This window comes from Pteropus alecto, unplaced genomic scaffold (assembly GCF_000325575.1).
Source record: "Pteropus alecto unplaced genomic scaffold, ASM32557v1 scaffold25, whole genome shotgun sequence".
NCBI lineage: Eukaryota > Metazoa > Chordata > Mammalia > Chiroptera > Pteropodidae > Pteropus > Pteropus alecto.
In genome coordinates this window covers 21,854,558-21,867,637 of record NW_006441955.1, presented here as the reverse complement: position 1 = coordinate 21,867,637, position 13,080 = coordinate 21,854,558, and the positions used below count along the sequence as shown (strand labels likewise).

The 13,080-nt window shown below is 36.8% G+C and overlaps 1 protein-coding gene across 1 annotated transcript in view; it reads right to left on the bottom strand.

Moving 5' to 3' along the window:
- The window catches only part of LOC102891957 (serine/threonine-protein kinase TNNI3K), a 259,759-nt gene that overhangs the window by 44,501 nt on the left and 202,178 nt on the right, over positions 1–13,080 (bottom strand). The window contains exons 22-23 of the mRNA XM_006919326.1: positions 6,773–6,832; positions 3,640–3,809 (exon numbers count right to left, since the gene is read on the bottom strand). Coding sequence (XP_006919388.1) covers positions 3,640–3,809; positions 6,773–6,832 — 230 coding nt within the window. The remainder of the gene's footprint in view (positions 1–3,639; positions 3,810–6,772; positions 6,833–13,080) is intronic.

Sequence of the window (13,080 nt, the reverse complement as noted above, 5' to 3'; positions counted from 1 at the left end):
GCCAAATCTCGTATCCATTTTTTTAAAAGCATGACACTAGCTTAAAAATTATACTTTGTGTGATTTAATGCCTCTCAGATCAGAGGTTACCAGTACATTGCAAGGACTTTTGGGAGAGACCACACAGTTAATCAGCCTTCAAAATGGTCTCCTTTGGTCACAGCTGTTGTTGTACCTCTGTTCTCACTTTCCTCTTCCATTTATCCCATCAGTTGGATGCCCATCCCACAGAGTGATTGGCAGGTTAGTATTGTAGTATTCTCTTCTAGCACACATCTCATACTTGGAGGTATATTGGAATCACCTGGGAAATTCAAAAGATTCTGATGTCTGGGTGCCAGCCCTGTGGATTTGGTTTAATTGGTCCTGGTGGTATTGGTGCTTATAAAAGCTCCCAGGGAATTCTAATGTGCGCCCAATGTTGAGAGCCACTGTCTTCCAGGCTGTTAAATTCATGGCCCTTCTGGAGTTAGTCCATCAGTTTCTGCATACTCGGGCTCTTTGACTTTAAAAACCTATTGATCTCTGGTCTCACTTGCTCTCTTTCACACACACAAGTTGCAAAAGCAGGCTTGGGAGGAGTAGCTTAATTCTTTCCCTGACTGACTTCCAGAAGAAACTGGAAGTCTGGCAGATACACTTGCCAAAATGTATCAAGCTTCTGATAAGTGCCCCCTCCTGTGCCAGAAAAATTCAGAAAGCACAGGAGAGGGGTGAAAATTCTAATTTTGCCTCCCTAAACTTAGGAAAATTGCTTATACTTCTTGATCCTCAGTTTCCTCATCTATAAAAATTGGAATATCTGCTTTCTAATATCTATTCAAAGTATCTAAAATAGTGCCCAGCATACAACAGATGCTCAATAGTGATAGCTACTTAAATGAAAAGAATAGAGAAAAGAGTTAAGCTTCTTTACTGATTATGCTCCAAATTAATAATAATTGTGATTTATGGAGCCAATTTATCTGATTCTTTAAGAAACAAATAGTTATTACATATCAACTTTAGGCCAAACACACTGCTAGGTACTAGGGATACAGTTGTGAATAAAATAGACATGACTTTTTCTTGGTGCCCCTTTAAGCTTAGCTAAGTGTTTTACCTATTTTTGGAGTTGATTTCAAGCAGTCCAAAGAATGAGCTTGCTAAAGAGATGGTATGACTAACAAACTGAACTTCAATATACTCTCATAGCAAATACCCAGGGTATACTAGGTTAAGAGAAATCTGAATCAAGTAGACAAACACTTACTAGGGTTCTATAACATTTGTGAAGGGACAGGAGGGTATAATAAAACTTTATGAGAATATTAAAGGGAGAATCTCGAAAAACCTAATGGGTTTTTCCCACCCCATTCAGGCAGTTTTATGACTGATACACCACTCTGGGTTCTTGAAGGCCAGAGAAAGTGTGTTCCCTTCATCCCTAACTCACCTAACTGGAGTGCTACCGTGCCTCTCATGTTATGTAGCTGTCTATATATTGCATGTTGTGTGACTCACCTACATTATAGGAATTTATATCTTTTGCTTGAGTCTGTTGGCATCTTTCAATCAATCACAGACTCCCTTGACAGTACTGCCTCTCCCAATTACAGTCCTAAGAGCTGGTAGGTAACTCACCCAAGTTTATTGAGCTGGTAAACGGCAAAGCCAAGTTTTAACCTCAGACATGTCTGACTCCACAACTTACTCTCTTAACCTCTGCCTCAAGTAGACAAACCTCAGGTGACTGTGCTTTGGAAATATCAAAACCTGGATGTTCAGGGAATTAATTTTAAACCCACAAGCAAAAAATAAGAAGAGTGGATGGAACTAGAAGACGATACTATGACCAAACCTAATCCAATCTTGGCCTATGAGCCCCTTATGGAATTATGTGAGACTGGAATCCAGAAAGAATTGTGTCCAGTTTGCTTCATTATCAATCATACCTGCTGATTCTTACTTTCATGACTTTCCTAGATTAAAGCCTTCATGATTCAGATTCCTGTCTCTTCAAAGTTGCAGCTGCAACTCTTGTTAGACCAGGAATATAATAACTACCTCTAAAAAGGCAACAGCAGCAATTTGTAGATTGCGTCTGACCCTTGCTAACTCCAGAAAATCTTTCCTTAACTTCAAGATAAATATTTTTACCCTGATGATGGATGGGGTGTGTGAGGGCACTTGGGTAACAGCTCATGTGCAAATGCTCTGGAGTTCATGCAGAAGGACAGAGATTTTAAGCCAGTCTTTTATGATTTTCCATGGGTTGTAGTGCATATTTTCTATGGTATCCATTGGGCTCACAGTGATTACCTTTTCTGCTCTTCATCCAGAACAGGGGCCCCTGGCCGCCATGTTTATATTCATGAACTATGATCCTACCTCCACTTCAACCACATTTGCTTAAACCAAAGGTGGCCATTTGATCCCAAAAGGGTCAATCACATTATCTTTTGTGGCAGACTACATTTATTCATAATTCATTACACTTTTTGCATCTATGTCCTTTGTCTTATGACTTTGCAGTTCTTCCCACTAGAAGTTGAGTGTTTTTCTTCTCCTTATCAATGTTGGACTCAGCTATGTGACTTGCCCATGAAATGTCATAGGACAGACCTTGAACAAAGGCTTTAAATGTGCATGTAAAGTTGGGCTTGTCCTCTTACATTCCTAGCCTTTCCATGAGAAGAACATACCTCAAATATGTGATGAAGATAGGAACATCCTCAGATATGTGCTGGAGATAGGGCCTTTAAGGAGTTGATTAAGGTTAAATGAGGTCAGAAGAGCAAAGTCCTGATCTGATAGAACTGGTGACCTTATAAAAAGATAAAAAGATGCCAGAGCTCTCTCTGCTATGCGAGGGCACAGTGAGGAGGTAACCATCTGTAAGTCCTACTAGAACCCAACCATGCTGTCACACTGATGGTGCCAGCCTCCACTGTGAGAAAATAAATTTCTATTGTTTAAATCACCTGGTTTATGTATTTTGTTATGACAGCCCAAACTGACTAACACTTTTCTGGATATTTATATAAATAGGGTCATATAATATGTGACACCTTTGTGTCTGGCTTCTTTCATTTAGCATTACTTTATACGGCTGAATAATATCCTATTTTATGTATATCACATTTTGTTTATCTATTCATTCGTTGATGGATATTTAGGTGCTTCCATCTTTTGGCTGTTGTGAATAGTGCTGCTAAAAACATTTGAATACACGTATTTGTTTGAGTACCTGTTTTCAATTCTTTTGGGTATTGCCTAGGAGTGGAATTGCTAGGTCATATGGTAATTCTAGAATGGTGAACTTTTGGTACTCAGATCTGTGAAGTTATTTCTTGGCTCCCAAACAGGGACTCCTACCTTGAATTCCATAAGATAACCCCAAAATACTTTCAATAATTTCTTTTTGTTGCTATAGCTAAACAATTCTTAAACTTAAAACTTAGAAAACCTAAACTAATAGGTAGTAGCACTTTTAAATTTTGGTCATAATACTATTAAAAATGGGTTAAAAAACTCCTCTTCAACATTTGCCACAGGAGTGATAAATTCCCTATGGATAATAATCAAATCGGGTGACTATCTTGATGAGATTCTGAAATCTGACTTGACTGTGAGACTATTGCTTAGATTACCACGTACCTTTGGGACCAGGTAGCACAAGACCTTGCATTTAGAGCATATTCCAATTCAAAACGACTCCGTAATGCTGCCACATGGCTCCGGCCAGGTCCTCCCCGGTTCACCAGGCAGTCAGAAGAAGAGGATGGTGAGAGAGACCCACTACTGTTACTCGATGTAGGAGACATCAACTGAGTGAAGGAGGAACAGTTCCGTCATTTAATAAATCCAACAGGCTTAAAGGCATAAAATAGAATATGGCTTTAACTTTCTGTTCTAGGATATCTTATATTTTAATTTCTATTCTTCTCGGCTTGCTTCTGGATTTTCCTTTCAGTCTCTGGTGGCAACATCTGGCTAGCTTAATTCACTTTTTTGACCTAGTTCTATGCTGAGAGCTGGCCCATTAAACTCATGCTCATTTTTCAGAAATCAGAGTAGGCTCAAATCAGATATGTTAAGTTGATATTTAGAAGGTTATTATTTAAGGGCTAAAAGATTCTCTACATTTTTCTCTGTGGTGTAAGATTTATGGCAGATGTCCTTTAAATTTCCTTTAAATAGCTTACAATTATTCCCTTTACATGAAATTATTCCCTTTACATAAAATGGACTTACACATTTTTCCAAGACTATGTCTATTTTATAAAATATGGGATGCTTTAATGTCTGGCAAGCATGAGGACTAAGTAGTGTTATTGTGAGGGACTTTTTAAAAATAGTTACAAATAGTTAAGTATAGCTAGAAAATAGAAGAGTGTGGGAATAAAATGAGAAAGAGAAGAGGAAAAATAGGAGAGTAGTTTTCTTGAATTTTTGACAACCTTGATGTTCATGCATTCTACCTAACTCAACTGAGAACATTAGTGCTTTTGACATTATAATTTCATAAGACTTGTAGACAGTAGACTTTGGTTTAAGAAATAATATAGGTAAATTCTAGGTTCTGCGTAGCAACCAAGATATTTCTAAGTAAAGCTCTGAAAATCACATAATGTCAGTGTTGAAATGAATCTTCAAACTCTTCAATGATTGAATCTCATCTGTGCACCATTTTCGAGTCAGGTAGGCAAGATGACGGGAAACCTCTAGTGATGGGGAACTCACTGCCTCCAGATACGTTCATATATTTTAGGACAGCTCTGATCATTAGAAAGTTCTTTCTCAAAACAAACCAAATCTACTACTGTACTTCATTTCCATTTGTTGGTCCACAAAGAACAAGGCCATATGATGGTTCTTCAGATGTTTAAAAACAGCTGTTGGACTCATCCTAATTTTTGCTTCTCTGAGACAAGCATCCTGGTTCCTCTAATTGGTTCTCACATACATGGATTTCAATCCATTCAGCATTCTGATCTCTCTTTTCTAAAATTTGTCCCCTAGTTTTAATTATCTTTTTAAAAGCAAATAACTGTGTACCATTTGTTTGACCATCTCAGAACAGAGAGAAAGGATCACATACTTTATTCTGTAGCAAGACAGCTACTTCATATTCTCATGTGCAAAGAGCTTATTCTCCAGTACATTCATGATGCTCCTAAACCATATCTCTACCATTTGGTACTTTTAGTATTATATCTTTGTTTGTGACATTACATTTATACCTGTTAAATTTATTATTGTTAGACATGTCCTATTACTTTATCTTCCAAAATATTCTAGAATACTTACTTTCAAATATTTACTGTCTCTTTCAACTTTATGGAGTTCCATAAAACTCTGTTCTCTCTATTCTTCAACATTTTAGTCAGTGGTTTAGTTAGACCAAGGTCAAGAGAACAGAGCTTTATGCAACTCCACAAATCAAGCCCCTTAGAGCTGATTCTGGTCCATTAATTAGTGCAACTCAGTCTAGTAAATTCTTTTTGCAGATTATCCATAGTTATTCATTTTCTCTACTAGAGGAGGTTGTGCTAAGAGGCTTGTTAGACTAGCAGATCTTACCATTGTCCCTGTTTTGGGAACCTACTGTCCAAATTAATTGGATATACGCCCAGAATTGGAGCACCTTTACCCTGTCAAACACAAAGGTTCAAAGTAAGAAGATATTTGGAACTCAAACTGTAAAGGCATCTCTCAACATCCAAAGCCTCTTGTTGGCAGGGTCTGTTGAAACCCCACCAAATATACTACTATTTCTCCCCACCTTGTATGGTTCAGGATTGAAGGGAAAGGAAAGGAAATTTTATGTCTAAAGACTGAATCTTCCTTCTACAAGTTTAGAAGTTCCAGTTAAGAGTTATGAAATAGAGCTATTCACCGCAGGCTACAAGTGCAGACCCAGAACTCTTTTCCAATAGACTAGGTTCTAGTGGTTTAGTTGAGATATTTTTTAAGAAAAGAAAACTTTCTTTGAATAGTTCCACTTTAGGATTTAGTTGTGCAATCTCAGGCTGGTGCTGTTTCCCCCCATTTTTGCCCCTTTCCTTCATATGCATGTGTATATGTCAGCCTGTATGTGTGATGTTCACCCTCCTTCTTCTCAAGCACTCAATTGCATTTGGGAATACATTATTATTTTTGAATTAGTGCTCATGTTTTGGCTTCCTTGCCTATTTTCAAATGCTATCTTCTGACCAGGTATATAGAAAATTAAGGCAATTATAGAGAAAATTAAAGCAAACAGCCCCTTGATATTAAGGGAAGAAAATTCCATTAACCTGATTACTAACATAGATCACTTGATGCAACGTATGTGTGGTATAAAAGCAAAGCCTCCCAATCAATTTATGCATTAATTTTAGTGATAATTTTTCCTTTTTCGTTGGACATAAATGGACAATGGCTTAATATTTTAGCTTATATTTTACTGTATGTAGAAACATATATAGAAATAATTGATTTAAATAATTACCTTCTAACATTTTTGTTATATTTTAAAATTTCTGCATATCAATTTTTAAAGCTGAGTATGCCTGATGATTGTTGGAAGGGCCCAGATTCACTCTGAGTTTGCCTTTGTCCCTGTAATATAGATGCAGTCAATTCTGCTCCACCCTAGGGGCTTAATTAACTGGGTAAAATTATGAATGGACTTACAGGGCCCTCACACTCACTCTTTTTTCATAAGCACTATCTTACCTACATTCCCCAATATCCTTGGATATTCAAGGCTTTTTTATGAACATATTTCAGAAGCTAAATTTCTTACCTCAATGTTACAGAGACACTCTTCTAATTTGGTAACAACTTCAGAAAATTCGGGTCTTCCCTGTAAATAAAGAAAAGACTTGTTTCCCCAAAGAATAAAAGAGAGGCGACTCTCCTTGGTATTTAAAATTGAGTATTTGCATTTGTAAAGAATGAGATTAACAATAAAGTATATTTTTATTTAAAATACACTTGTATTGAAGTGTTAATTGAATGTTCATTTGCTGTTCAGGGAGGGATGTTGAGTCTCCCTCTGATAAGAGTTTTAAGTCAGGCAGATAATGAAATGGTGGAAAAGCTTTAATTAGCTTTGCATGTTTTTAAATGGCAAGTTTTCCTCTTCAAAATAAAAGAATAAAAGTGAATGCTAAACACTATTAACTATCTCTGTGCCTTATAATATACTGTATGTGTCTATAGGAAGAGACCTGCTAAAGCTAACTTTAGAATTAGCTTCACTTTGGAAAATACCACCTTAGATTCAAAACAAAGATCATGACTATGTCCTGTTATAGGGGTTTAAGATAAGCTCTTTCTCTTCTAAAACTGCCATTAAAGGCATTGTCCATTATGAACCCCTGTGTCTGATGAGTTTGGTTAAGCAAACATTTAGCATATTCTGATTATATTCCAAACTTTGTTCTAGTGGCTAGGAATATAAAAATGATTATGGATCTATGGCAAAAATTCTTAGAATTTTTGAAAATGTTGGTCTCTTGAAGAAATTACATTTCTTTTGTCAGATCCTAAGGACTACATAACCTATCATTTCCTATCATTTCTCCTCTTATGAAACTTTCACTGCCAGGAGGTAGATAGCCCAATTTAACAGTCAGCTGCAGTAACCAACTAATTTAGATTCTTAGTAGAACAATTTCTCCCTGAATATCTAACCCTCCCCTAAGGACACTGCTTCTCCCAGAGCCCTCTCAAAGGGAGGCTGTTTTCTATTGCATATTCCTTGTACCTCTAGATTGATAGGGCGGTGGTGGGGTGAAGGGGGTGTTTGTGTCTTCCTTACTTTCAAATGGTTTCTCCTCTATTAGACCACTAGCTTTTTGAGCTATTCCACTGTATTACTCTCCCTCATGCTTTGAAGGTTTCACTGCTCACTGCCCTGCTTTCTAACACTACTCTTAGTGCTTTTATTATCCATGTAGATAATCATTACAATGGCATGACCTCTGGTTCCTTTGTCTCCTCTTTTGCAATGATCATATCGTCCACCTTCTCTTAGTCACTCAGCTCCCTGGTCCCTGTTACTAACAATGCTCATAACCCCTTCATGCTCTCCGTGCTCTCAGTTTCCATCAGATAATGCTCTGGATTCTATCTCCTTTCTTTTTAGCTCACTTCTTCTGGAACCCTGACTCTAACCATCTTTGACCACACAAACCATCTTACCACCTAAAAGAAACAACTTTTTATTGTGACTATTTTCAAATCTACCCAGAAGTAGAAAAGTATAGTACAATAATCTCCCATGTATGTATTACTCAGACACAAAAACCACGTTTTTGCTACTATAGTTCTCTCTCTCTCTCTCTCTCTCTCTCTCTCATCTATCAATCAATCATCTATCTTTCTTTCTATCTCCCTTGTTTATTTATTTATTTTTTGTTCATCTTGCTGTCTTTTCACTGGCATTTAGTCACCTAAATTCCTCCTTTTTTTAGCTTAGATTTTATTGGCAATCATAATCAGTCTTTCCACACAGCCTCAACTCCCTTGGCCTATCATGCATTTTGTACACTACTGGAAAAATCCCAATCTTGATTAAATCCATCGTGATTGGTCTTACTTCAAATTCATGACTCTCTAACCTCAAGCAGACCCTCAGTATTGCCTAGAGAGCCTACAACATATTTCCGGCTCACTCACTCTGTTATAAGACAATGATGAAAAAAATTGAAGAAGACAAAAATAAATGGAAAGATATTCTATGCTCACAGACTGGAAAAATAAATATTATTAAAATGTCCATACTACTCAAAGCAACTTATAGGCTTAATACGTTCTCTATCAAAATTTCAATGGCATTTTTTTTTATAGAAATAGAACAAACAATATTAAAATGTGTATGGATCCACAAAAGACCCCAAATAGCCAGCTATCTTAAAAAAGGACAAAGTTGGGGGCATCACACTCCTTGGTTTCAAACTATATTACCAAGCTATAGTAACCAACTTGGTAGCCAAAATAATCATTTTTGTGTACTACAGATCAAGTAATGTCAATGATGAAAGCTTCCAATTATTTTCATCTTATCTGGCTAAAAATCCAAAGCCCTTCCATTCATCTCTAAGGCATGCACAACCTGCCCTTGCTATTTCCTGACCTCCTTTTCCTCCTGTGTATTTGACTGACGTCCTCAGGCTAAGCATGCCATGCCTTCAGGGGCTTTGCATTTGCTATTCTCTCCACTGGACTGACCAGTGCTTTCACTTTCTCCGGGACTTTGTTCAAACGTTACTTTATCAGAGAGTTTTTCTTTGTCTACCATATTTAGAGCCCCCAGACTAATACACTCTACTCCTTTTATATTTTATTTATTCCACAGCACTTATCACAAGATGACTTAATACACATTTTCATATTTATTTGTTTGTTTGTATCCCTTCATAGAATGTCCAGCTCATGAAGGCAGAGATTTATTGATGTCCACTACTCTATCCCTACTTCCTTGAGCAGTGTCTGGCCTACAGAGAGTATTCAATAAGTACCTGTTGAATGAATAATTAATGATTTTATGTTTTATTTACATTTTATTTCATTCTCAAACTATCTTATTGTATGGGTAGAGAATTTTTATTTGTTTCAATTTTTTTTTTAAATCAGTCAGTGAATACATTATAAATGAATAGCTTTTCTTGAACATTAAATTGGAATGGTGCTAATATTTCATTGGAGGGTTAAAAAGAAGCATAAAAATAATGGTAAAATTTAACATTTACAAAATATTTAGAGCATTTCATTTAACTCTCATAATTCTTTGTAATGTAGGCATTTATTACTTATATTGTAAACATGAAAAGACAGAAAATAAGAAAAAATAAGTAATTTATCTAAGATAGTATAGTCAGCAAACAGCGGAGCTGAATTCACACTAGGTAGACCTTATAATCATAATGCTCCTTCATATTCCCTCTAAGCGTGGCATCTAAACCCATAAGGACTTAATTGTAATTATGTAAGATTCAGTGTCTGAGATGAGCTTATGCATACTAGAAAGAACACTGGGTTGAGAGTTAAAAGACTTGAGGTTAAATACCTAATACCTCTGTGACTCTGGATGGTTTATTAATCATTCTGAGGTTCAGTTTTCTCAGCTTCAAAATGAGTTGAAGCATTAAAAGAATTAAATGAGACATGTACATGTAGACGCTCAACAAACTGTAAAGCATTTTAGAAAGTAACTTAATTTTTTAATAATCTGTATTAATGGGTGTGTCCTGGATGTAAGCTCTCTGACCTTATGGACAAACACTTGAATAGTTTAGTTTAAATTCTACACAAAGCAGGGATTCTAGCTATTAATCTGGCATCTTGTGAGAACCCAAGGTACTACTCATTAGAAAGCAAAAATCACCAAAATGTCTCATGAGCTAAATATACTGAATTCATGGATAAACAATGCCAACATTATGACATGCATTATCCTCTACTTTCCTTTCAGGTGGATGGCTCATACTTTTTGCCATCATGCTGAGGTTGGTGGCAGCTTGCCCTGAATCATGTGTGGTGTGCGCCAAAGATGTAACCCTATGTCACCAGCTAACATATATAGTAGGTAATAACATCAATAACTCTAGAAAGCAGTGTTTAGGGTACCTGGAAAATCTATTGCCATGCTTTTCATTTCACTGACTGCTTTCTGGGCTCAGTGTAAAGAGGTAAACTTTTAAAGAGCAAGCCTCTCACAGTGACTATCAACTTATAACATTATTTTGTTTTCCTGTTCCTGATCTCAACCAAAACTATTTAAAGACTTTTAGAGGTAATCGAGGTAGTCTGCTATTATAAAAGAGCACCACCATTTCATACAGCTATACTTTTTATATAAAAAATATATCACTTTAATTATATTTTTGTCTACACTTTGTGCCAATTTGAACCCTATCATTGGCTGGAAGAAATATCAGAAACCTGAACTGCAATTGTTCAGCATTAGTAAGATTAAGTGATGTACCAGCAAAATAGATTATTATCAAAGTGCGTCTAATTTTGAAAGTCTAGTCTTTTTTTATTGGTGGTAAATGAGCTGTAGAAATGCTAACAAGATACGTTGCCTGTATTCATTACATACTGCTTGCTTAAGTCAACAATTTAATAAGACACCTTATTAACAAATTTGAGGAGAATGTGATTTACATCCTGATATCCAAGAAGAGATAAACAAGCTATAAATCCTGCCAATGGAAATTTTTAAGGAATAAATCTTATTTAAGATGGAATGGAAGAAGATGATTTCTTTCATTTTTAAAATCCTATGACTTTGTGGAAATTAAGAGGTAGATGTTATTGTCAACCCTGACAGAAGAAAGATTGTTTCAAGGCTAGTTGGTTGTATAGTGTTTCCAATCAGCATTGAAAACACTTAAACACTAAACTCCCACCCTCTCAATTGGATTTCCTGACTTTACTGCATTTATTTTTTTCTGATCAGACACAGTTGATGTCTGTAAGAAAAAAAATATTGATCATTTCCATTGCTGCACTTCTGTATCTTCTTTCTCATTTACAGATTGCCACAGTAGTGGAGTTAGATTTCGTAAACACAGAGAAGAAAATGAATGACTTCTGAGTGGAGCTTTTGTCTAGTCCTAGAGGAGACGTAATTGACAGAAACAATAGCCTGCTCCCTCAGAGTCCACAAATCCCTAGTGGACTAGGGATCCATAAAAACAAAACTTCCTCCATCCATATCAAAAACAAAGATGAGAGGAACAAAATGCCGACCTGGTCAGCATTAACAGAATCCAAATAATCAGTAATAAATACTAAATATATGTATACCATGACTTAAGCTCGCTCATGTTACAGAGATGAAGCAGTTTTTCCAAAGAAGGCACTGTGAAAATCCTTTGTCTTTTACTTTTTTTTTTTTCAGATCTCTTTGTTTCAGCAATGTAGTTGGAATTTCATAAGGGAATTGTGATTTGCTCCCCCCATGGTTGATTGTTCTAATATCACCTGTAGACCTCCCAGGGACAATGGACTCTTCCATCCTTATGACACTGTCATTTGCAGTCAAAACAATTTTAGCATGATAAAGATGTGTTACAATAACTCCTGATTATAATATATCTTTATTGAGTTAAAATGCTTTGATTTCTAATGACAGAGCAGTGATAGCTCTGAGGTGATTATGGTGAAGGGATTTAACAGTTGGAAGCCCTGAGTACCACCTGTCATCACATGACGGACTTTGTTGGAGGGAACAGACATTAGACAGGAGGCCAAGATGGCCCAGACTATAATGAGAACCCCAATGACAGATCCTCGGGTTGTCTGGAGAGAATATAGATCCTTGCTAAGTTGCCAACTTTTAGCCTGGAGCTAAAAAGCAGAAACCATTCGCTCCTTCTCACTCCCCCCACCACCTCACCCCAACCCATATCTTTATGTCTGAGAGAAAAGATGACTGACTTCACAGCATAAATATATACTGCTAGTGGAAAACTGGTTCGCAAGCTCAGTCACAGGTTTGGCTCCTGGGTGAATCTGTATTGGGCCGGCAGGGCTGGAGCAGGTCAGTATATAGCCTTACAGAGAGGAAGCGTGAAAAGCCACTTTCAAAAAATCATCAATGTCAATAACCCCAAACAGTGAATTAACTTTGACATCTAAAGGAACAGATACCTTTACGTTTCTCTAACATGTCATAGTAACAAAGAATATAAAACTCCATCATTCTGAAAGAGAGCCAGCTTCCCCTTAAACTGAGAAATCAGAGAATCATTTTCATTTTGTTTATTGTTCTTACCCAGATGATAAGTTTTCTCAGAGAGTATTGATTATCTTTGCTCTCCACTGCACTCTTCTCCCACTAACGTGTATCATGCTTCTAGTCTGTGCTTTTCTTCCCCACAGCAGCCCCTGTGACCACGAGAGTTTTGATCATCACTGATGGATCCCTCTCCTCAATAGAGAGCACAAATCTATCCCTCTTGTTTAATCTTGCCCTGCTCTCCTTGAGCAGAAATGGCATTGAGGATGTTCGGGAAGATGCCCTGCACGGCCTCTCAAAGTTGCGGACGTTGCTGCTGGAGCACAACCAGATATCCAGCTCTTCCCTCACAGACCTCA